This window comes from Bubalus kerabau, chromosome 4 (assembly GCF_029407905.1).
Source record: "Bubalus kerabau isolate K-KA32 ecotype Philippines breed swamp buffalo chromosome 4, PCC_UOA_SB_1v2, whole genome shotgun sequence".
NCBI lineage: Eukaryota > Metazoa > Chordata > Mammalia > Artiodactyla > Bovidae > Bubalus > Bubalus kerabau.
Window position 1 is genome coordinate 17834556 of NC_073627.1, and position 23029 is coordinate 17857584.

General features: G+C 46.4%; 1 protein-coding gene across 2 annotated transcripts in view; it reads right to left on the reverse strand.

Moving 5' to 3' along the window:
* The window catches only part of ITGB3 (integrin subunit beta 3), a 61403-nt gene that overhangs the window by 25592 nt on the left and 12782 nt on the right, over positions 1-23029 (reverse strand). Inside the window, exons 2-6 of one of the 2 annotated variants that reach the window (XM_055575597.1) lie at positions 17635-17720; positions 5967-6162; positions 4307-4559; positions 2197-2359; positions 1400-1561 (exon numbers count right to left, since the gene is read on the reverse strand). In XM_055575597.1, coding sequence (XP_055431572.1) covers positions 1400-1561; positions 2197-2359; positions 4307-4559; positions 5967-6162; positions 17635-17720 — 860 coding nt within the window. Of the gene's footprint in view, positions 1-1399; positions 1562-2196; positions 2360-4306; positions 4560-5966; positions 6163-10039; positions 10129-17634; positions 17721-23029 lie in introns of those variants that run through there. The other variant, XM_055575598.1, reaches the window with a different exon arrangement.

Sequence of the window (23029 nt, forward strand, 5' to 3'; positions counted from 1 at the left end):
TCTCCTGCATCTCCTGCATTGCAGGTGGGTTCTTTACTGCTGAGACACTGGGGAAACCCCAAGGCCCTGCAGAGACTAGGTGTCAGTCATTATAGACTCACCCCTTGCTTGGTAGTGCTCAGGCTGCATATGGCTGATATCAAAAACTCAAGCCAAAAAGGCAGTGCTGACGACGTATCTCTGGAATCCTAGACCTTTCAGGGAGCTCATGAGATTGTGAAACTCAGGTTCCTGCCTTCACACAGGTGTACATTTAAGCCACCTAGATGGAGTAGTTGCTATGTTGTCTTTAAGAAATGAAGAGTTCACATCTCCCCCTATATACTCAGAGTATCAGTATTCTGCAGGTCTGTACATTTCCTTTATGGTTTACTGCAATTTCTCCTGTTTCCATGTAAACTCCTTTCCTTTGTTTTACCTTCTGTGGACATAGAAAACAACTTCTAAGAAGTCTTCTCATACAGAGTAGTGGTTACCAGAGGGGAAGGGGTGGAGGAGGATGAAATGCGTAAAGAGGATCAATTGTATGGTGACAGATGGAAACTAAATTTGGGGTGGTCAGCATGGTGTAGTGTATGCAGTAGAAAGATACTGATGTACACCGTGAAACACATAATGCTATAAACCAACGTTACCTCAAAAAAAAAATAATTTAAAAAAAAAGTCTTCTTGGGACTTCCCTGGTGGTTCAGTGGCTAAGAAAACAGGCTCTCCATGCAGGGGCCCCGAGTTCAATCCCCACTCAGGGAACTAAGATCCCACATGCTGCAACTAAGAGTTCATATGCCGCAATGAAAATCGAAGATCTAAGTGCTGCAACTAAGACCCAATGCAGCCAAATAAATAAAGAAAATATCTTTAAGGGTTTTCCATATAAAAAAAAATAATACAATTTTTTTAGTTTTTAACTTTAAAAAGTCTTCTCATGTATCAGCTAAACCATCCTTTAGCCCTTGTATTCCAGCTAAATGACTCTAAGCTCTTTATCCTTTCCTCACAGGACTGGCTCGCCATGTCTGGCCAGTCTTTGTCTCTTTTTCCTCTGTCTTCTTCCAATAACCACAGAGAGCATGATCCTCCAAGAAGGGGCTAATTTGTACACAATGACAGGATGGCCCTGCTTTCCAGCTGAACATATAAGAGTCCTCTGGGTCATTCTGGATGCCATGATGCTGCAGCTGGTGCTGGAGGCAGTGGGGATAGCAGTAACACTGACCCCAGCCAGGACCATCTCTAATAGTTATGCAGGTTGTACCCTGGACGAAGACAGGCTGCAAAGAGCCCTGTATCCTGCCCAGAGGAAGGCCTGTCATTTTCATATTCACACGAAGACTCTGCCTGAGTTAGGGCAGTCCTGGCCATAGTGAATAGGAACCATAAGTGGAAAAAAGAATCTCACCATGGTGGTGGAGGCAGAATAATGGTTGTCACTGCCCACATGACACTGCCCATCATTGGGCTGGACAATGCCTGCCAGCCTTCCATCCAGCGCTATATGGGTCTTGGCATCAGTGGTAAACACCAGTAAGTGGGAGGCATCATTCCTCCAGCCAATCTTCTCCTGTTGGAAAAAAAAAAAAAAAAGGTGAAAGACAGCAACTTTAGCTACGTCACTGGTACAAAACAAAGACCCAAGGAGTTCCCAATCTGAAGGGCTAGACATGGGCTGGAGGATGGCCTCAGTCCCAGTCCTTGGAACACAAGCTGGAGCTTTCCAACTCAGCAGTTTCAGTTCTCTTAGAAAAACAGTCTCAGAGCTCACTAGTTCAAGCAGCTGAAAGACACCTACTTCGTCTCCAAATAGAACTTCTTCAATGAGAATCACACGGCCCATCCAGAAACCCACCTGCATCTGCAGAGCTGGGCTGGGCTAGAAGAAATCTTGCCTGAACATCTGCCCACTTTGCTGAGGTTAAGTGAACCCAGCCTGGACTCAGATATACTTCCAGAGAAGGTGGGGAGATGCTCTCCCCAGTAAGCATCTGGGTCCCCTAAGTTTCAAAAAAATATCAGCTCTGGCCAGGGAGCAAATACAAGCGGAGGTTGTTTATCAGCAGCAACATGTTGCTCATACTGTACAAAGCTCTGCTTAGTTCCTATCTTGTATTTCACCCAGAAATCCCCACCGTTGAACTACTTCCTCCCCATTTTGATCTGCATCAACCACACCTGGCACTCCACACCCTCCAAACTCACATCACAGACGGTAGCCTGCATGATGGCATCAAAACCACCCTCTGGGGCATCTCGGTTCCGTGACACATTCTGCTTCTTCACCTCCTCATTGAAGCGGGTCACCTGGTCAGTTAGTGTCAGCACATGTTTGTAGCCAAACATGGGCAAACAGGTAGCCTTCATACTAGGGAGGGAAGGAGATGATTTAAACAGACATCTGACAGAAAAGATTGCAGGGAGGGGGACTTCCCTGGCAGTCCAGTGCTTCCAGTACAGGGAATGCAGGTTCAATCCCTGGTCAGGGAACTAAGGGATCCCACATGCCATGTGGTGTAGCCAGGGATAGGGGTGAAGAAAAGACTGCCTGGGGAGTGGGAGGAAAAAGAGGGAGAGAGGTGTGGAAAGTGGTATACCCAGTCCAGTTGTATGAAGCTAGAAACATCCAGAGAGTTTAGACACTAAACCCTTCAAATTACCTAGGCATCACATTGAACTAACCTCTACCTAACTCAAAGGATAAGAGAGTGAACTGTGGAACCAGACTGCCTTGATTCAAATCCCAGTTCCTTGACTTACTAGTCATGGACCCCTAGGCAAGCTTCTTTATACCTAACATATAAAACAAATGGGGACATGATAGCTAGTAAGGGTTGTTGTGAAGCCTTGTTGTTCAGTCACTCAGTTGTGTCCAACTCTTTGCAGCCCCATGGACTGCAGCACACCAGGCCTCCCTGTCCACCACCAACTCCCAGAGCTTGCTCAAACTCATACCCATTGAGTCAGTGATGCCATCCAACCATCAAATTCCTTGCTGTCCCCTTCTCCTCCTGCCTTCAATCTTTCCCAGCATCATGGTCTTTTCCAATGAGTCAGCTCTTCGCATCAGGTACCAAAGTATTGGAGCTTCAGCATCAGTCCTTCCAATGAATATTCAGGACTGATTTCCTTTAGGATTGACAGGTTTGATCTCCTTGCAGTCCAAAGGACTCAAGAGTCTTCTCCAACACCACAGTTTGAAAGCATCAATTCTTCAGCACTCAGCCTTCTTTATGGACCAACTCTCACATCCATACATGACTACTGGAAAACCGTAGCTTTGATTATACAGATTTTTTTGACTATACGGACCTTTGATGGCAAAGTAATGTCTCTGCTTTTTTATGCACTGTCTAGGTTTGTCATAGCTTTTCTTCCAAGGAGCAAGCATCTTGTACTTGTAAGGTTTAAGTGAGTTAACATGGGGAAGGTTCTCAGATCAGAGTGAGGCTTTGGTTGCTATTGCTAACATCTTATACTCAACACTTCTCTAAAGTAACATTAACATAAAAATAAGCAAAAGTTCATCAATAACTTTATGTCTCTGAGCTATCAATAAATTGATAGATCTGTGTCAAACAGGACACAGTTTTTTTTTTTTCTGTCCCCACTCCATTGGTTTATTTAACTCATGGTTGACATCCTTACTGGGTAAACTTACAACCCACATAACTCTCAAATCTAAAAAGTAAAGCTGTACCCTGACAGACTTGATAACCATTATTTTAAATTATAGTCCATGAACCTGCATAGTCTCACCACCAATTAAATAAATAAACCATTTAGTTGTAAGCCAAAGTCTCAAAGTAGGGACACATCCATTTATGCTAGATGATTCAATAAATATCACTTCCACTCTTTTATATTCCTCTAGGACTTAATTCCTTGCATTTTAACTCTGTAGGGCCCATCTTCTAGATAAGGAGGACAATAACAATGGAATCGATCATTCTGAAATCATAATTCCTCTGTTTACTTATCCATAAAGTTCTCTCTCTACATTTGGTCTCATTTCTCTTTTATTCTCTCTTGTCTACTATTTATTTGTGACCTAGACCAGGAAGCTAATGAATTTCCTTTCTAGGTCTCCAAATAGCTTTGTTTATAATTAACAATTTTGGTTTATTATTATCTATTAACACAGTAAGTGGGTCGGCCCGCTTGCCAGACAGGGAGACCTTGGTAAAGAGGAGAAACAATTTGGCCAGAAGGCAGCCAACGAAGCCAACTTGGAGGTAGAAATAAGAAGCAGGACTTGGGCATATCTGGGGCAATGGGAAGAGATGCTATCCTGGCTTCTACAGGAGAGACTTACTCATAGCAAGGGTTTCTGATAGCCTCTGGTGGAGAAATATACATGTATGGTGACACGGGCTTGTCCACAAAGGCCCCGAAGCCAATCCGCAGGTTACTGGTGAGCTTACGCATCTGGGAGGCCAGCTTGGTACCCAGGTTCTGGATGTTCCGCAGGTCATCCTTCATGGAGTAAGACAAGTCCATTAAGTAGTAGATGTCCACAGGGTAATCTTCCACCTGCCGAACTTGGATGGAGAAAATCTTCGAATCATCTGTAAGGCAGAAGGACATTAAGTCTTCTCCTCTTCTTCCTCTAAGACTTAAGCAGATTTGGACATATTTTCTGGGCTGCGCTGTGCTTAGTCACTCAGTGGTGTCCGACTCTTTGCCACCCCATGGACTACAGCCTGCCAGGATCCTCTGCCCATGGGATTCTCCAGGCAAGAATACTTGAGTGGGTTGCCGTGTCCTCCTCCAGGGGATCTTCCCAACCCAGAAATCAAACCCAGGTCTCCTACAGGCAGATTCTTTACCATCTAAGCCACCAGGGAAGCCCATGAATACTGGAGTGGGTAGCCTATCCCTTCTCCAGGGGATCTTCCTGACCCAGGAATGGAACCGGAGTCTCCTGCATTGCAGGTGGATTCCTTACTAGCTGAGCTATCAGGGAAGCCTTTGGACATATTTAGGATGAAGCAAATTTTTTTTTTTTTTTTTTGCTGTGCCATGTGGCTTATGGGATCTTAGTTCCCTAACCAGGGACTAAACCCAGGCCACCACAATAAAAGTAACAAGTCCTAACCACTGGACCACCAGGGAATTCCCTGAAGTAACTTCTTGAGCAAACCAAACTTGAAAGCCCTGGTTCCTCTTCCTCTCCCCTTGCGATTCTATTACTCTTTCAATCTTTTAACTCTCCTATTTTTAACCTCTTCTTTTCCATTCTAAAAGTCTTCACTGTCTCTAAATCCCCATCTGTCTCATCCCTGGGTGCCAAGGGTTTACCACCCAGGATCACAGAAGTGTTGGCAGTTACTACACCCCAGACTCTGTAAAGAGAGGAACTGTGTTCCACTCTTCTCTGAATCGCACAGTACCCGACACATGCCTTGCACATAAAACGCTCTTTCTTAAATTCTTGATTTAATTGGAAAGTCAATATCAGTGCTTCGAAAAGCCTGTCTCTTAGCCTAATCCTTACCCCTCTGAAGGTCTCCTGCCCCTATTTTCTCTGCCCCTATACATGGCCTTGCCTCAATCTCACATGGAAAGGGGGCTTATAAACTGCTTCCTCATCTTATATATCATTTGAGCCCCAAGAGAAAGCTATGTACTGGGCAAAACAGACATTGAGGAAAACAAGAAACAGGCATTTTTATGGCAATCCACTCCAGTACTCTTGCCTGGAAAATCCCATGGACGCAGGAGCCTGGTGGGCTACATGGGGTCACAAAGAGTGGGACACAACCTAGCAACTAAACATTACAATGTTAGCCAGGTTAACTAACTCTCCCAAGGTCAAATAGCTAATCTATGGAAGAGTCAAGATTCAAACTCCGATCTTCGGACTCCAGGCCCCCAAGCCTTCCATTTTCTTCCATTCTCCTGCTCACACCTCCCCCCACATCCTTCTCTTCCCACCACAATTTCCTCGTGAGCCACGTCCACAGGCTCCCTACCTGGCCGTAGACGGAGGGCAATCCTCTGGGGACTGACTTGGGTAATCTGGGAGCTGTCCCCAGTGCCCTTGTCACTGAGGGGCCTGGCCTCCAGGATTCTGGCCTCGCTGATCGGGAACTCGATGGACTCCGGGTGGCAGTTATCCTTCAGTAGGTTCTCCTTCAGGTTACAGCGGGGCGAGCCTGGAGGCAGCGCCTGTAAGACAGAGGTCCAGGGGCAAGTCAGTGATCAGACCAATGGTGGCTCTTTGCTTCCTGCAGCCTCTGCCACCTCCCGACCGCCTAGAGCTTACCCAGCACTTAGGAGCTAAACCAACATCAATGAACGCATGTGGTCCTTCCTAAGACAGTACCTAGGCCTGTTGTACAGAATGGGGAAATTGAGGCATCAGAAAGGTTAGGTGAGTGTCTGTTCTTGGATTGGCAGGTAAGAAGACGGGCAGTACAATAAGATGCCTACTGGGCAGTTTTTCAAACTGTAAAATGCAACCTACCTGTGAGTTGGAAAAATCAACATAGTAGGTTTCAACCACCCATTAATTAAGTAAAATACAACATAATAGAATGGCTTCCCAGGTGGCTCAGTGGTAAAGAATCTGCCTGCAATACAGGAGTTTGATCACTGGGTCAGGAAGATCCCCTGGAGAATGAAAGAGTGACCCACTCCAGCATTCTTGCTGGGGAATCCCATGGATAGAGGAGCCTGGTGGGCTACAGTCCACTGTGTCCCAAAAGAGTCAGAAACAACTTAGCAACTAAACAATAACAACATAACAGAATAGAAAGTATCAAAGTATATATGTAGCAAAAGTAAATATTATTTTGTGAAAGGTTTATATATTGGGAAGTGGGGTATAAATTGTATAATAAATATGGTATACATATACTGTGGAATATTACTCAGACATAAAAAGAAACAAAATTGGGTCATTTGTAGGGATATGGATGGACCTAGAGCCTGTCATACAGAGTGAAGTAAGAGAAAAACAAATATCATATATCAATGCATATATGTAGAATCTAGAAAGATGGTCCAGATGAACTAATTTCCAGGGCAGGAATAGAGATGCAAACATAGAGAACAGACATGCTGACACAGTTGGGGGAGCAGAGGGTGGAACAAATTGGGAGAGTAGGATTGACATATACACTACCATGTGTAAAACAGATAGCTGGTAGGAACCCATAAAGCACAGGAAGCTCAACTCAGCACTCAGCAGTGAGGGGTGGGTGGGAGGGAGGCCAAGAGAGAAGGGATATATGTATATATATAACTGATTCACTTCATTGTGCAGCAAAAACTAACACAACATTGTAAAGCAATAATACTCCAATAAAAAAGAAAGAAAGGAAGACGATGTACTTTCTGTGAGTCAGGGTCCAAACAGTTTGGAAGCCACTGTGTTAAGACACTGCTGGAGTGTGAGACCCATGACAGCAGGGATTATGTGTATCTCCTTTCCCCTCTATTTCCAGCACCCAATCTGAGGCTGGCCACCAAGGTGATAGGGGAGGATACAGGGAGAGAACAGAGAGTAGGAGCTAAGAGCACAGATGAGCTGAGACCACAGCTCAGCATTGCCTCTTACTAGCTAGTTACCAGGGCAAGTGACCTAAACTCTCCAGGCCTTGCTTCGTCATATTCACAAGGGTGTTCTACAGGACAATATAAGGCAGTACCTGTAAAACACAGGTACGGCGCCTGCCATAGGGTAAGTGCACGATAAATGTTAGCTATTATTGTAAGATGTTCTATAAACAGTTCCTGGATAAATTAACTATGAATAAACTTCACAAGGGAGAAGGCAATGGCACCCCACTCCAGTACTCTTGCCTGGAAAATCCCATGGACAGAAAAGCCTGGTAGGCCGTAGTCCATAGGGTCTCGACGAGTCGGACACGACTGAGCAACTTCACTTTCACTTTTCACTTTCATGCATTGGAGAAGGGAATGGCGACCCATTCCAGTGTTCTTGCCTGGAGAATCCCAGGGACGGCGGAGCCTGCTGGGCTGCTGTCTATGGGGTCGCACAGAGTCGGACACTACTGAAGCGACTTAGCAGCAGCAGCAGCAAACTTCACAAGCTTGGGAAAATCCCATGATGTCAGGTCACTAACCAGAGCCTGTTCTATCACTTTCAGCTTCCTCCCTCATGCTGGCCAAAGGGCAGGCTGAGCACCCTTCCAAACACCCTGGAATGTGCCCCACCACCCTCTGGAGCTTTGTGTATGTTTCCACCCAAGCACTGAACAGGGGGACACGCTGTGTCGGAACAGACACTAGAAATCAGTAAATGGGTTTGATTCTAGGTCTGCCACTAACCAACCATGTGACCTCAGATAAGTCATTTCACTCCACTGAGCCTCAGTTTCCTCTCCCATTCACCCTTGTCAGAGGGCTTGGATGACATGGTGCTTTCAGTCTCTTCCTCCTCTGACATTCAGCAAACCTAGCCAGCACTGTGTGGACACAAGCCCACGAGGGCTTCTTGCCAGCCTTGTGGGGGTACTGCCTGGAAAGCTAGAAGACCTCTCCTGAGACCTATTTCACAACATCTAGGCCTTCAGTCCAACAATCCCCCACACCCCCAGCCACCCCGTCTCACAGCCACTTTCAAAAGGCAGCTGAATAACCCTACCGACATTCCAGAACAACTCTTGTTAACATTTACGGAGTACATACTGCGTGTCATTAACCTCTTAAAATGAGTGAAATCTGATCTCTTTCACACGGAACCAAGACACCACCAAGCTCACCCTCAGCCTCCACCTCTAGGGCTGAGGCCCTTGTCCCGAGGCTGTCCAGGGCTGGGTGCACACTCATGAGTGGAGGGACATCCTCTGAGCCAGACCGTGGTCCCTGCAGAAGAAACAGTGGCCTTGCTTCTCGACGGTCTTCACTGTGCATTTTAAAGTGACAACCACACAACACAAACTCTTTGACCTATAACTTTCCTGGTGGCGCAGACAGTAAAGAATCTGCCAGCAGTGCGGGAGACCTGGGTTCGATCCCTGGAACAGGAAGATCCCCTGGAGAAGGAAATGGCGACCCACTCCAGGATTCTTGCCTGGAGAATCCCATGGACAGCCAGGCTACAGTCCATGGGGTCGCAAAGAGTCGGACATGATTAAATGACTAGCACACATACACACTGCATGTCAGGCACTAGAAGAAGCACTGTACGTGGAATATTGCAGTCCTTCTGATTACAGTTCTAAATGCTGGAACTATTGCTTTTTCACAAATTACAAACCTGAGGCTTGGAGGTTTCACAAATGAGGAACCCAATCTTAACAAGTAAGAAATCAAAGGTTGGAGAAAATAGGTAATTTTCCCAGAGTTGCAGAGCTCAGAAGGGGCAGAAGTGAGATGCTGATTAGATGGCCTGACTGTGATTAACCTGATAAAATGGTAAGTTGTATTACATTCCATGCAGAGTGGGAATCAAGGCAGAGAATCAGGACTGTGGAAGAGAGTGTCCTGGGAAGAGCCACACTTGAGAATGCTGCAATTAGGGAACAGAATGCTAGATGGGGATACGGGAGGTGTGGGATGGATAGGTAACATCCTGTCTTCCCGGCCCCTCAGGGGACTGGAAGCCATGTTTCCAGGAGAGAGACTGAACCACAAGGAGCCATCCATATTCAGAAAATCCTGAATCTGTAGCCTAAAACCTCTCCTGATGCTTGAAGTCCTTCTCCCTCTCCTGCCTGAGGAGGCCTTACAAATAGCTGTGAAAAGAAGAGAAGTGAAAAGCAAAAGAGAAAAGGAAAGATATACCCATTTGAATGCAGAGTTCCAAAGAATAGCAAGGAGAGATAAGAAAGCCTTCCGCAGCGATCAATGCAAAGAAATAGAGGAAAACAATAGAATGAGAAAGACTAGAGATCTCTTCCAGATAATTAGAGATACCAAGGGAACATTTCATGCAAAGATGAGCTCAATAAAGGGCAGAGATGGTAGGGACCTAACAGAAGCAGAAGATATTAAGAAGAGGTGGCAAGAATACACAGAATAACTGTACAAAAAAGATCTTCACAACACAGATATTCACGATGGTGTGATCACTCACCTAGAGCCAGACATCCTGGAATGTGAAGTCAAGTGGGCCTTAGGAAGCATCACTACAAACAAAGCTAGTGGAGGTGATGGAATTCCAGTTGAGCTATTTCAAATCCTGAAAGAGGATGCTGTGAAAGTGCTGCACTCAATATGCCAGCAAATTTGGAAAACTCAGCAGTGGCCACAGGACTGGGAAAGGTCAGTTTTCATTCCAATCCCAAAGAAAGGCAATGCCAAAGAATGCTCAAACTACTGCACAATTACACTCATCTCACATGCTAGTAAAGTAATGCTCAAAATTCTCCAAGCCAGGCTTCAGTAACACGTGAACCTTGAACTTCCAGATGTTCAAGCTGGTTTTATAAAAGGCAGAGGAACCAGAGATCAAATTGCCAACATCCGCTGGGTCATCAAAAAAGCAAGAGAGTTCCAGAAAAACATCTATTTCTGCTTTATTGATTATGCCAAAGCCTTTGACTGCGTGGATCACAACAAACTGGAAAATTCTGAAAGAGATGGGAATACCAGACCACCTGACCTGCCTCTTGAGAAACCTATATGCAGGTCAGGAAGCTACAGTCAGAACTGGACATGGAACAACAGACTGGTTCCAAATAGGAAAAGGAGTACGTCAAGGCTGTATATTGTCACCCTGCTTATTTAACTTATATGCAGAGTACATCATGAGAAACGCTGGGCTGGAGGAAGCACAAACTGGAATCAAGATTTCAGGGAGAAATATCAATAACCTCAGATATGCAGATGACACCACCCTTATGGCAGAAAGTGAAGAAGAATTTAAATGCCTCTTGATGAAAGTGAAAGAGGAGAGTGAAAAAGTTGGCTTAAAGCTCAACATTCAGAAAACTAAGATCATGGCATCTGGTCCCATCACTTCATGGCAAATAGACGGGGAAACAGGGGAAACAGTGGAAACAGTGGCTGACTTTATTTTGAGGGGGCTCCAAAATCACTGCAGATGGTGACTGTAGCCATGAGATTAAAAGATGCTTACTCCTTGGAAGGAAAGTTATGACCAACCTAGATAGCATATTCAAAAGCAGAGACATTACTTTGTCCACAAAGGTCCATCTAGTCAAGGCTGTGGTTTTTCCAGTAGTCATGTATGGATGTGAGAATTGGACTATAAAGAAAGCTGAGTGCTGAAGAATTGATGCTTCTGAACTGTGATGTTGGAGAAGACTCTTGAGAGTCCCTTGGACTGCAAGGAGATCCAACCAGTCCATCCTAAAGGAGATCAGTCCTGGGTATTCATTGGAAGGACTGATGTTGAAGCTGAAACTCCAAGACTTTGGCCACCTGATGCAGAGAGCTGACTCATTTGAAAAGACCCTGATGCTGGGAGGGATTGGGGGCAGGAGGACAAGGGGACGACAGAGGATGAGATGGTCGGATTGCATCATCAACTCAATGGACATGAGTTTGGGTAAACTCTGGGAGTTGGTGATGGACAGGGAGGCCTGGTGTGCTGCGGTTCATGGGGTCACAAAGAGTCGAACATGACTGAGCAACTGAACTGAACTGAACTCTCCTGCCCAGCCTTCCTCTAATAGGCAGAAGGGCTTCCCCGCATGGAAGGGACCATGAATAATACCAACAGTCCTACAGACTGAATTTCTGCATCCCCCCAGAATTCATACACTAAACCCTTACCACCAACATGATGGTATTAGGAGGTGGGGGCTTGGGAGATGATAGATCATGAGGGCGAGCCCTCATGAAAGGTATTGTGCCCTTATAAAAGAGGCCCCAGAGTGCTCCCTGGAGGACTTCCCAGGCAGTCCAGTGGTTAAGACTCCACCTTCCAAAGCAGGGGGATGCAGGTTTGATCCCTGTTCAGGAAACTAAGATCTCACATGCTGAGAGGTAAGGCCAAAAATTGAAGGGAAAAAAAAAAAAGAGTTCCCTGACCCCTTTTGCCATTTGAGGACATAGTGAGGAGATGCTGAATTTGCTGATACCTCAATCTTAGACTTTCTAGCCTCCAAAATAGTCAGAAATAAATGTTCATTGTTAAGCCACTGTGGCTATGGCATTTTTGTTACAGCAGCCTGAACAGACTAAGACAAATGGCACAAGCACCAACCTAGCCCAGGCAAAACACGGAAAGAGCTTCCTTCTTACTCAGTTTCACGGGTAAGAGAAACAGCATCAGCAATGGGAAACAGCGCACGAGACTTAACCTTCCTGGTTCAAAAGATCCTAACAGGACATCACAGCTCCTCCAAGTCTCAGAGAGATGAAAGCCCTGCCCCACTCCCCTAGCTCAGCCAGGGACAGAACGGCAGAGAGGAGAACTCATGAGCATTTAGCGTTTTTGTGTTCTAATTCTTCCTGCTCCTGCCTGTCTCTCCCAACCCTTCTCTCTCAGGAAGCAGTCTCTTTCTTGCTCACAAAACTCCCTACTGTACCTCTGATTCCAGCTGCCCACAAAGCCTCAGGCAGAAAACCTTCCAAAAAAGGCAATGACTGGATGGACCAAGATGCCCTGTTGCTGATCCTTTCCAGGAGTAAGACAGATGCTGAAAGAGAGAGGGGGAAGGGAGAGCCCAGGAAACGATGAGAACAGCAAGGCTGTCGGGTATCTTCAAGCTGCATGGTAAAGGGAGAGAATGTTTTGGAGGGGCTTTCCTGACCCCCATTTTGTAACAAGGCAGTGTTTAGTAGAGGAAAGTTTGAAGTACTAAGCCTTGCTGACAGTGCTTTTGGTTTGTTATGAATTTCCTTAGAAATCTAAACACTAAGAAACAAAAACTGTCTCCTCCCCTCCCTCCGTGGTCGCTGACAGCAGAGGTCAGGAACCTAACAGGGCTGCTCCTTGGCCACCCTCTCCCTGAGAGCTTGCTGTCCCAGAAGCATACCAAGGCAGTGACCTCAACACACTTGGGCTCCATTCCCTGTCCTAATAACCCAGGCTGAGCAGGTAGAAGGAATGTGTGCAGGTGACTCAGAGAGAAAGCTGGAAGGAGGCGGAGAGAAGTGGTCAAGTTCCAGTGCCTAGTGAAACCAGATGTTACACAAAAAGGGCAAAAATAACCCAGACCCAGGGAAAGGGCTGGAGCCCAGAGGTGGGAGGCTCCAGCCCACGTTCTGTATGAGCTGAATTCCCACCCTCTCCTGGGAGAATGACACATGCTGTTAGTCCCATTCTCCATTAATCCCATTTTAGAAACTGGGGAAGCACAGTGCGAATAGCTGTCATTATTCTACTTATTTCACAGGGCTGGTCAGGGGATAAAATAAAACTGTGAACAGGAAACACTTTCAAGATGTAAAAATCTCAATGTAAGTACTATATACTCAAGTCCTTTTGATCGGATATAAACAAGGGCTTTCCAGGTGGTGCTAGTGGTAAAGAACCTGTCTGCCAATGCAGGAGATGGAAGAGACTCGGGTTCAATCCATGGGTCAGCAAGATCCCCTAGAGGAGGGCATGGCAACCAACTTCAGTATTCTTGCCTGGAGAATCCCTTGGACTGAAGAGCCTAGCAGGCTACAGTCCATAGGTTTGCACAGTTCAGTTCAGCGCAGTCACTCAGTCATGTGTGACTCTTTGTGACCCCATGGACTGCAGCACATCTGGCTTCCCTGTCCATCACCAACTCCCGGAGCTTGCTCAAACTCACGTCCATCGAGTCGGTGATACCATCTAACCATGTCATCCTCTGTTGTCCCCTTCTCTCCCTGACTTCAATCTTTCCCAGCATCAGGGTCTTTTCCAATAAATCAGTTCTTCCCATCAGGTGGCCAAAATGTTGGAGCTTCAGCTTCGGCATCAGTCCACAGAGTTGGGTACAACTAAAGCAACTTAACACACAGAAACAATAAATTCAAATAGGTAACTCTTTTCTACTGTTGCCATTTTAACTACTATTTTTTTTAATATTTATTGATTTGGCTGTGCGGGGTCAGAGTTGCAGCCAATGGGATCTCCAAACTTCTTTGCGTGATGTGAGATCTACAGTTGCAGCATGTGGGATCTAGTTTCCTGACCAAGGATCAAACCCGGGCCCCTGCATTGGGAGCGTGTTATCTTAGCCACTAGACCACCAGGAAAATCCCCACTACTACTATTACTGCATACTTTTTTCTTGGAGGGCAAGGAGCAATATATCATGTGACTTTCCCCTCTCCCAGAGAACTAACTGCTGCTGCTGTTGCTAAGTCGCTTCAGTCATCTCCGACTCTGTGCAGCCCCATAGACGGCAGCCCACCAGGCTCCCCCGTCCCTGGGAGTCTCCAGGCAAGAATACTGAGTGGGTTGCCATTTCCTTCTCCAATCCATGAAAGTGAAAAGTCAAAGTGAAGTCACTCAGTCGTGTCCAACTCTTAGCGACCTCATGGACTGCAACCTACCAGGCTCCTCCGTCCATGGGATTTTCCAGGCAAGAGTACTGGAGTGGGGTGCCATTGCCTTCTCTGAGAGAGCTAACAAATGCCTCCAAATAAATTAACAATAACTAACAATAATGAATTGTTCTCTTGATTGACATCTGATGAGGACAAGAAATTGAACATACAGAGAGAACTGTGGAGAGAACAGAAAGAAGGAGCAGAAGAGGAAAGCATTTTAGTTTATTGTTATTGATATTCAATAACAATCCATTCTAATGCAACAGGTTCAGGGTCCACCCTGGACATCCTTATATTTAACAAGCACCCAAGGTGATTCTTACCAGCAGGCAAGTTTGGAACGTTCTAATTCCCTACGTGATGCCACCGAGGCCAAGACCACAAGCTGAATCTCAGTGTGAGGCCAACTTCTCTGCTAGATTCACAGTCCAGAGACAGCACACCACCCCAACCCATATCAGCATCCAGCCCCGCCAAGAACACACCCTATGCAGATGGACCGAAAAGTCTGCACTCATCCACGTTGGCTATGTTTTCCTAAGATCCAGCCAAGTGCTTGCTATCCACACCCAGAGCTGCTGTCCGGCAGGACCAGGGAAAGCTCAGCCCAACCAGTTGTTTTTGCAGGCACTGCCAACCCTGCCTGTAACAGCCAAGGTAGGAGAAGCAGAAGCCGAAGGTTTTACAGGGTCGATTATTCAACAAATCACAGGCAAAATGGCCCAGATGGTTCATTTTGGTTTTAAAATCAACAGCCAAGACACTTTCAGCAGTTACACTTGGTCAGTGCAGGGGAAGCCCTCAGGGAAAAAAATAAAGATGGCAGTCATGTTCAAGTTACAGGCCGGGATTCCATTCTCCCTGGTTGACAAACGTTGCCCCATGCTGGCCTCCTCTGCTATCCCGCCTCCCCGCCTCCCTCCTCGAGAGATAGTTGTAGTCATTCACTAAGCCCTTGGCCTCCATACCACACCCCACCCCCAGCTTTCCCAGGATGCTGATGAAGGCCAAAAGGGTGTTTCACCAACTTCCTGTCTCCACCTTCCTCTCCCTAGGCCATGTCTCCATTGATTCAATCCGGAGCAATAAATCTGACTTTGTCACTCAAAACAAACAAACAAACACTTTCCTGTTTAAATTCCATCCTCCCAGAAAATATCTTTTTGGACCATCTACCTCCTCTCATCAGATTCTTTGGTCCCAGAAATACACCCCAAGAGGAACAGTGGTAAAGAATCCACCTGCCAATGCAGGAGACACAAGAGACACAGGTTCGATCCCTGGGTCAGGAAGATCACCTGGAATAAGAAATGGCAACCCACTCCGGTATCCTTGCCTGGAAAATCCCATGGACAGAGAAGCCTGGCGGGCTACAGTCCATAGGATCACAAAGAATCAGACATGACTGGGCACGCACGCACTCACACACACACACCTCTCTTCTCTTTGATTCCACACCCCCATCCCTAGGCTTGTCCTGCATTAAGCTTTGATCCTATCCTCTACCTTTCTTCCCCTCTTTCTTTCTTCCTCCCACCTCAGATTGGACAAAGTTCACCATGGCCACCATTAAATATTCTACATTTTTCTCTAAAATCTGAATCACATGACCTAAGGGCTTTGTCCGGTGGGGGCTCAGCATATCTATTACCTGGTTTGTCCCTATGCCAATCAAGAGAGGTGACAGACATTCCAAGAATGGTTTTCTTTTCCCCCAGATTCCTCTGAACCACAGTTTCTCCCTTTTGTCTTGCTTTGGGTTGCAAAGGGGGGAAGGCAGAGGGAGGAGCATCCTTTGAGGACCCTAGGGCTTCTCCCCTGACTACTCTTCTGCTCCAGCCAGCTAGACGCCCTCCAATTCAGCACCCTTCCCATCCGGCTCTCCCTTCTTCGAGGATTCAGCCGCATAATTCCAATTTCCTTGTAAAAGAAGCTTAATAATATGATGATGATCAAGGGAAGGAGGATATGGCCAATGAGAAGGGAGAGGCCACATCACACTTGAGGGGCCAGTTCAGCCCAGAGGGGTGGAGAACCCTCGGGGGTGGAGGGGAAGGACTCACTCAACGTCCCACCCCCAACTCCTGGCCTCAGGGAACGTTTCATTTGCTAAAAGAAGTCAGTGTGGCCCAGATGTTGGGCAGCTGCCTCTGGAAGCCGTTCTCGTGCTGAACTGCACAGAGGCCAAGGCATTGCGTTGGGCTGGCCTCGGCCATCCTGGCCTCCCTCTCGTTGATAAACACCGCCTCGCAGCTCCCGCTCCCCCTCCCCTCACCAGCCTGCCAGGGAGGTTGCCTTTTTAGGAAACTCAGCAGATGGGGGAGAGGAGCCGGACAAAGAGAACCAGGGCTCAGTTCAGAGCACTTCACAGAGCCACAGAGCGCGGGGACAGGCTGTCCTGACAGAGGGCACCTCAGGCGGCTGACACCCACCCAGGCCAGGAGTTCAGGTAACCACCTGCCGGGGATGAGGCCCATGACTCAGCCTCACACTCTGTAATCACTGGACCCTCTCCAGCCACACACACGCCCAGCCTTGCCAGCTCCAAATTCCCATCCTAGCCACAAACACAGCCATCCCCTCAAACACACTCATTCCCCAGGGCCCCAGACACAACAAATCCACTGCCTAGACACAGCTAACCCTTTCCTGTCACCCTCCCGGCCTCACCAAATTGGCCCAGCTCCTTCTCTCATGAACACCTTCCCAAGAGAAGGAAGGAAGGAGAGAAAGAGAGAGGAGACAGTAAAGCCACGGGGCCCAATTGTCAGACAGGAAAGGGAGAGAAAAGGCCCTGACTAAACAACCCCACATGCAAGCGCAAGATCCGTCTGTCATTTGCCTTTTAAAAATTCTGGAATGTTCATAAGCCAGCATCCACTCTGTACCTATAACCCCCTTGTGCCTCCCTTTTTGTGACCTGGGGCCCAGCCTCCCAGGGGTGTTACACGCCAACAAAAACAAGCAAAGTGATAAAATGGCCACAGGGGAGGCCAAGAGGTCCAGCCTACTTGCCTAAGGCCAGGGCCATGCAAGACACTGGACGGCATTCCCAGCGATAGCGCATGACAGCTCCCTTCAACATCCATCCATGGGAAGGCTTCTCCCTAGTGTTGCTCAGAAGGGACAAGGGCTCGTATACTTAGGAAGGAGGAGATAGCCCCAAGGGTCTGTTTCTACACAAAGGCAGCTAAGTCTAGAAAGAAATAAAGTCAGATATCTGCTCCTTACCTCATCTGAGCACCAGGCACATGTGGGACTCACAGCCAGACATTGCTGGCAGGAGCTCACACCTCGTGTGGCACAGATGTTGGGCCCTGCAACAGAAAGACAGAGGTTTTAGCATCCAATTTCGCTTGACACAGTAACTGGCCTGCCTTAGCCTTGCCCACCTTTCCCAAATGCCCAAGTTTACAGCTCTCTGATGCACACAAATACACCTTCACCAGCCCATAGACACTTACCCAACATAGTTTGGGGAAAAAGAAGGAGAATGAGGAGTCAAAAGAAACTCATCACTGCTCTTAACTGATGAGGCTACGGTGATGGCAAGTGATGGAGCAAGTGTCAGATCATAACTGATGGAAAGGCTTTCATTGGGACTTCCCTGGTGGTTCAGTGGTTAAGAATCTGCCTTCCAATGCAGGGGGTAATGGGTTTGATCCCTGGTAAGGGAACTAAGATCTCACATGCCACAGGGCAACTAAGTCCACACACCACAACTACTGAGCCCAAGCCCTCTAGAGCCTGCATACCACAACTAGAGGGAAGCCAGCACACCACAACGAAAGACCTCATGGTGCCACAGCTAAGACTGGATGCAGCCAAATAAATAAATATTAAAACACACACACACACACACACAAAATTAGATTTAATAAAGAAACTGATTTAACAGTTTAACTGTTAAACACCTGATTTAACACCTGTATTGTACAAATACAAATCTGAGGTCCAGAGCCATGGTAATTACTTTAATGATTTATTCATAGCCACTACACAGGGAATTCAGAGCCTGGATGAACTAATATTAACACACAGCCTACATATGGGGGTTGGGGGTGACAGCCACAGCAGTGTCCAACTGGACCATGAGGGGAAAGCAAATCTTCTGAAATCTTCTCAAGCTTCCCAATACATATATCTTGGGATGCAAGCATAGAATGCTTTAGGGAGAACTAAAGAAATACTAGAAAAAGTTGACTGATATAAGCTGGAAGAACATGGAATTTTGGAATTAGAAAGCCTGTATTTGAATTCTGAATGCTTTGCTAACTAGACATGTCATGACCTCAGTCAACCTGGTGAACCTCCACGAAGCTGATAATATCTATCTCACAGGAATTGCACAAGGAATTCACTGAAGTAAAGGAGAAGCATTGTGTACACTACAAAATGTCATTCAAAATGACACTGTTAAGGTTAAATCTCCTTGCTCAGGACTATTGACATAGAAAGTACAAGAGATGGATCGAAACTTTCTGGAACACCAGAAGAGAACCTAACATTCCTTTTTTGAAGAAATCTCTGATTTTAATCATAGAGACCTTGACTTTTTGTCACTACATCTGCAGTGTCTAGAAAGCCGTAGATGCTCAATAAATCGCTGCCGCTGCTGCTACTGCAACTAAGTCGCTTCAGTCATGTCCACCTCTGTGCGACCCCAGAGACGGCAGCCCACCAGGCTCCCCCATCCCTGGGATTCTCCAGGCAAGAATACTGGAGTGGGTTGCCATTTCCTTCTCCAATGCATGAAAGTGAAAAGTGAAAGTGAAGTCACTCAGTCGTGTCCGACTCTTAGCGACCCCACGGACTGCAGCTCACCAGGCTTCTCCATCCATGGGATTTTCCAGGCAAGAGTACTGGAGTGGGGTGCCATTGCCTTCTCCGCAATAAATCGCTACTGAATTTCAATAACATGGAAGGGTAAAGACCCCTCAAGTCTGATTATATCAGAATTCTGAGAACTGGTTTCAAATTACCTCAGTTCAATTGAAGACTGTGAACAGTCTTCAAACTGTCAAAGGCTGCAGAAAAAGTTGAGGGAGGAATAGAGACAACCAGAGGGATGAAAAGCATTCCATAAGAAGTCCAGCCAGGAAGTAAACCACAGACATTCACCATCCTCCGTGTTCCCCACAGCTTAGCCTTCCTGGCCTCAGTCAGGTAAACCTTCTCTTCCTCCAGGGCTCCCAGCAAGGCCTTTTCCAGTACAGTCAACCCTCCACATCCATGGGTTCCACATCCTCAGATTTAAACAACCAAGGGTCAAAATATATACAGAAAAAAAAAATTCCAGAAAGTGCCAACAAGCAAAACTTGAATTTGCCATGTGGCAGCAACTATTTATCTACATTGGATTTACAATTATTTACATAGCATTCACACTGTAAGGAACGTAGGATGATTTATAGAATACAAGAGTATGTGTGTTATACGCCAACACTAAACTATTTTTATAAGGGATTTAAGCATCCTCAGATTTTGGTGGTCAAGGGAGCCTGGAAAAAATCCCCTGCAGATCCCAAGGAACAATTATGCAAAGAATAGAATGAGGGAGACTTCCTTCCTGTGCGTGCGTGCTAAATCACTTCAGTCATGTCTGACTCTGTGTGACCCCATGGACTGTAGCCCTCCAGGCTCCTATGTCCATGGGATTCTCCAGGCGAGAATACTGGAGTGGGTTGCCATGCCCTCCTGATTCCTGACCCAGGGATCAAACCCAAATCTCTTATGTCTCCTGCATTGGCAGGTGGGTTCTTTACCACTAGGCCATCTGGGAAGCCCAGACCCCTTCCTGATATGACTTAATTATCCTGACAATTCCTTTATCCAATTTTCTGAATTGGTCCCTTGTCCTTAGCTGGTAAGACCAGCAAATATATTTGAGGGGAAATCATCCTCATCATTGGGATGTTTCCCCAGTGTCCCTTGAACTTCTTACAGAGCTGGGTATCTCAGGTCACTTTATAATACTATGACTGAACTCCCTTTCAACATCTGGGGGGGCGGGGGGACAGAAAATGTGCATGTATACACGTACACACATATACACGATATTGTTAAAAGAAACTATCCAAAATGTGGAACTAGGCAAAGGGAGTACTGGGTGAATTTTCAAGGTAATGCAAGGGGTTGACCAGTGGCCTCACCATGCTAAGGGGTTATATAATTTCAGGGGTGTGTATCTTTGTTTGACCTCTATTGATTAGGATATCTTATAGTCCTATAAGAGTAGAGGTTGGCCTATAGCAAATGAATAACAATGGATATAATTCTTGAAGAGAATGATGTATATGATTCCTACCCAACAGCAATGCAAATGATTTCTTTCTAGTAGCAAAGATAACCACCAGAGGTTAAGGTTTATTGCTTTGTTGAACATTAACCAATCTTGAATCTATTGGGCAACTGATTTCAGCATTCCATTGACTGACTGACTGTAACTCCCTTTCTTGAATTCTCTTTTAAACTAGTCAACATCTTACTGGTTCTCTCATTAAGTTGAATGAAATCTTTGACAGGTGTTCATTTTATTGGACTTCCCTGGTGGCTCAGATAGTAAAAAAAATCTGCCTGCAATGTGGGAGAACTGGATTCTATCCCTGGTCTGGAAGATCCCCTGGAGAAGGGGTAATCCACTCCAGTATTCTTGTCTGGAGAATTCCATGGAGAGAGGAACCTGGTGGGCTACAATCCATGGGGTCACAAAGAATCGGATACAACTGAGCAGCTTTCACTTTCACTTCATTTTATAGTTGCACGAGAATCATACTTTTAACTCTAAAAATTACACTGCAACAGTATCCAGCTCAGGACAGAGTGACCTAACAGAAGAGGTACACATACAATCAGTACATTGTGGTTCTGAGTCACCCACTAATAATATAGTCTTGGATGAGTCATTTAATGGAGCTTCGTAGGTGTCTCACTGGTAAAAGAATCCACCTGCCAATGCAGGAGACATAGGAAAAGTGGGTTTCATCCCTGGGTCAGGTAGATCCCGTGGAGTAGGAAATGGCAACCCACTCCAGTATCCTTGCTTGGAGAATCACGTGGACAGAGGAGCCTGGCGGGCTACAGTCCATGGGGTCACAAAGAGTCAGACATGACTGAGCGCACCCACATACAAACAGAGCAAATAGCAAAGTTCTGGATTAGGTCAGTTTTGTTTTGTTTTTTAAGCAACTGAGCTCATTTCTCCAAATTATGCCTAGAATTCCGATACAAAACTCACAAATGGGTTGATACAGTTCCTTGGACAATTGAAATTTTCATTGTTCTCTGAAAAACACTAGATTATATGTGGCATCTTTGAAGCGCCTCCTGGAAGCCCCACGTTTCCTCAGAGCCCTGAGTCTGTCTAACTTCAAAGGCCTTTCTCAACTCGAAAATTCTGCAAATCACATGCCACTGTAAGCTCATGAGTAACCTCTGTGACTCCAGCCTCTGACTGACTACAGCCTAAGTGTGTGATACAAAGGCTGCAAGGTGGAAATTACAGCAGTAGTTCCAGGTCTGGCCCTAAGGCATCAAGGCCATCTCTGAGTCGGGACAGCCCTCAGCCATGTACTGCCTCTAATGGGAGAAAAGCAGCCAGAGTCAGAATGACAGAGTCAGAATGACAGAGTATTCAGAACCCACAATGCATCCAGGAGGCCTCTCCCTGCCAAGGCTGCCTGGCCTTCTCTTAGCTCTTTTCTCAGCCAGATGTGAACTCCCTACTGCCTTATTGGAAGAGTTCTGAGAAAAACATAGCCTGCATTATTTTAGGCATCCCTTTTTGAAGTTTTCATGAGAACCAGCATCCAGGGGAGTAATTCTGGACATAAGTACCACGGATTTCCAGTAGGGAGATGAGGGACAAGTTAGAAGAGAGAAGAGGACCAACCAAGGGAGTTGTGCACGCCGTCAAATTATTTTTTGAAAACTTTTCCCAGTCTATCCATTTAGCCCTCCATTCATTCTCAAATTAGCATTTCCCATGAATCCTTGACTTGTTGCCACAAAAGAACGCCTTACCAGATGTGAATAAACAATAGCAGGCCCCTCCCAGTGAATGGGCGGTCCCTGACCCCAGAGAATGAGATGAGCTGCCAGGGGTAGTTCCTTAGGAAGTCATGCCTGGGGAGTCATGGTTACCCAGTTCCCCTTACCCATCCTCTGTGTAATGAATCACAGGTTGATTTCATGAGAGCAATGATTCCCCCTTCTCCCCAGAATGCCCCCCACCAAGACCTGCCACCAAGGGCAGGTTCCCTGGAACGCAGTGGCTGAAAGCAACTGACTCATCAGAAGTCCTGCGCCTGACTGTGCTGATTCAGTGAGCTGCTGCTTTGAGGCCACCCCTCCCCTGCAAACATGTGGAAGGAGTTTAGGCCTGTTTCCAGTCATTCATAAGGCCTCTTTTCTTACTCAGTGCCAGAGGGCCAGGTTCAGCCCTTGCTGGAGAATGAGGGACCTTCATTAGAATTTTGTCCCTGAAATGAATTAACAACTCCCACCACCCATTTCTTCAGACAGCTTAGCTAGAGCAAGGCAACAAGGTCAGGTTGGTCCCATTCCTCCCAGGGTAGTTATAAGTGAACCAACCTCTGTCACACTCTGAGCACAGCAGCTGGCAAAA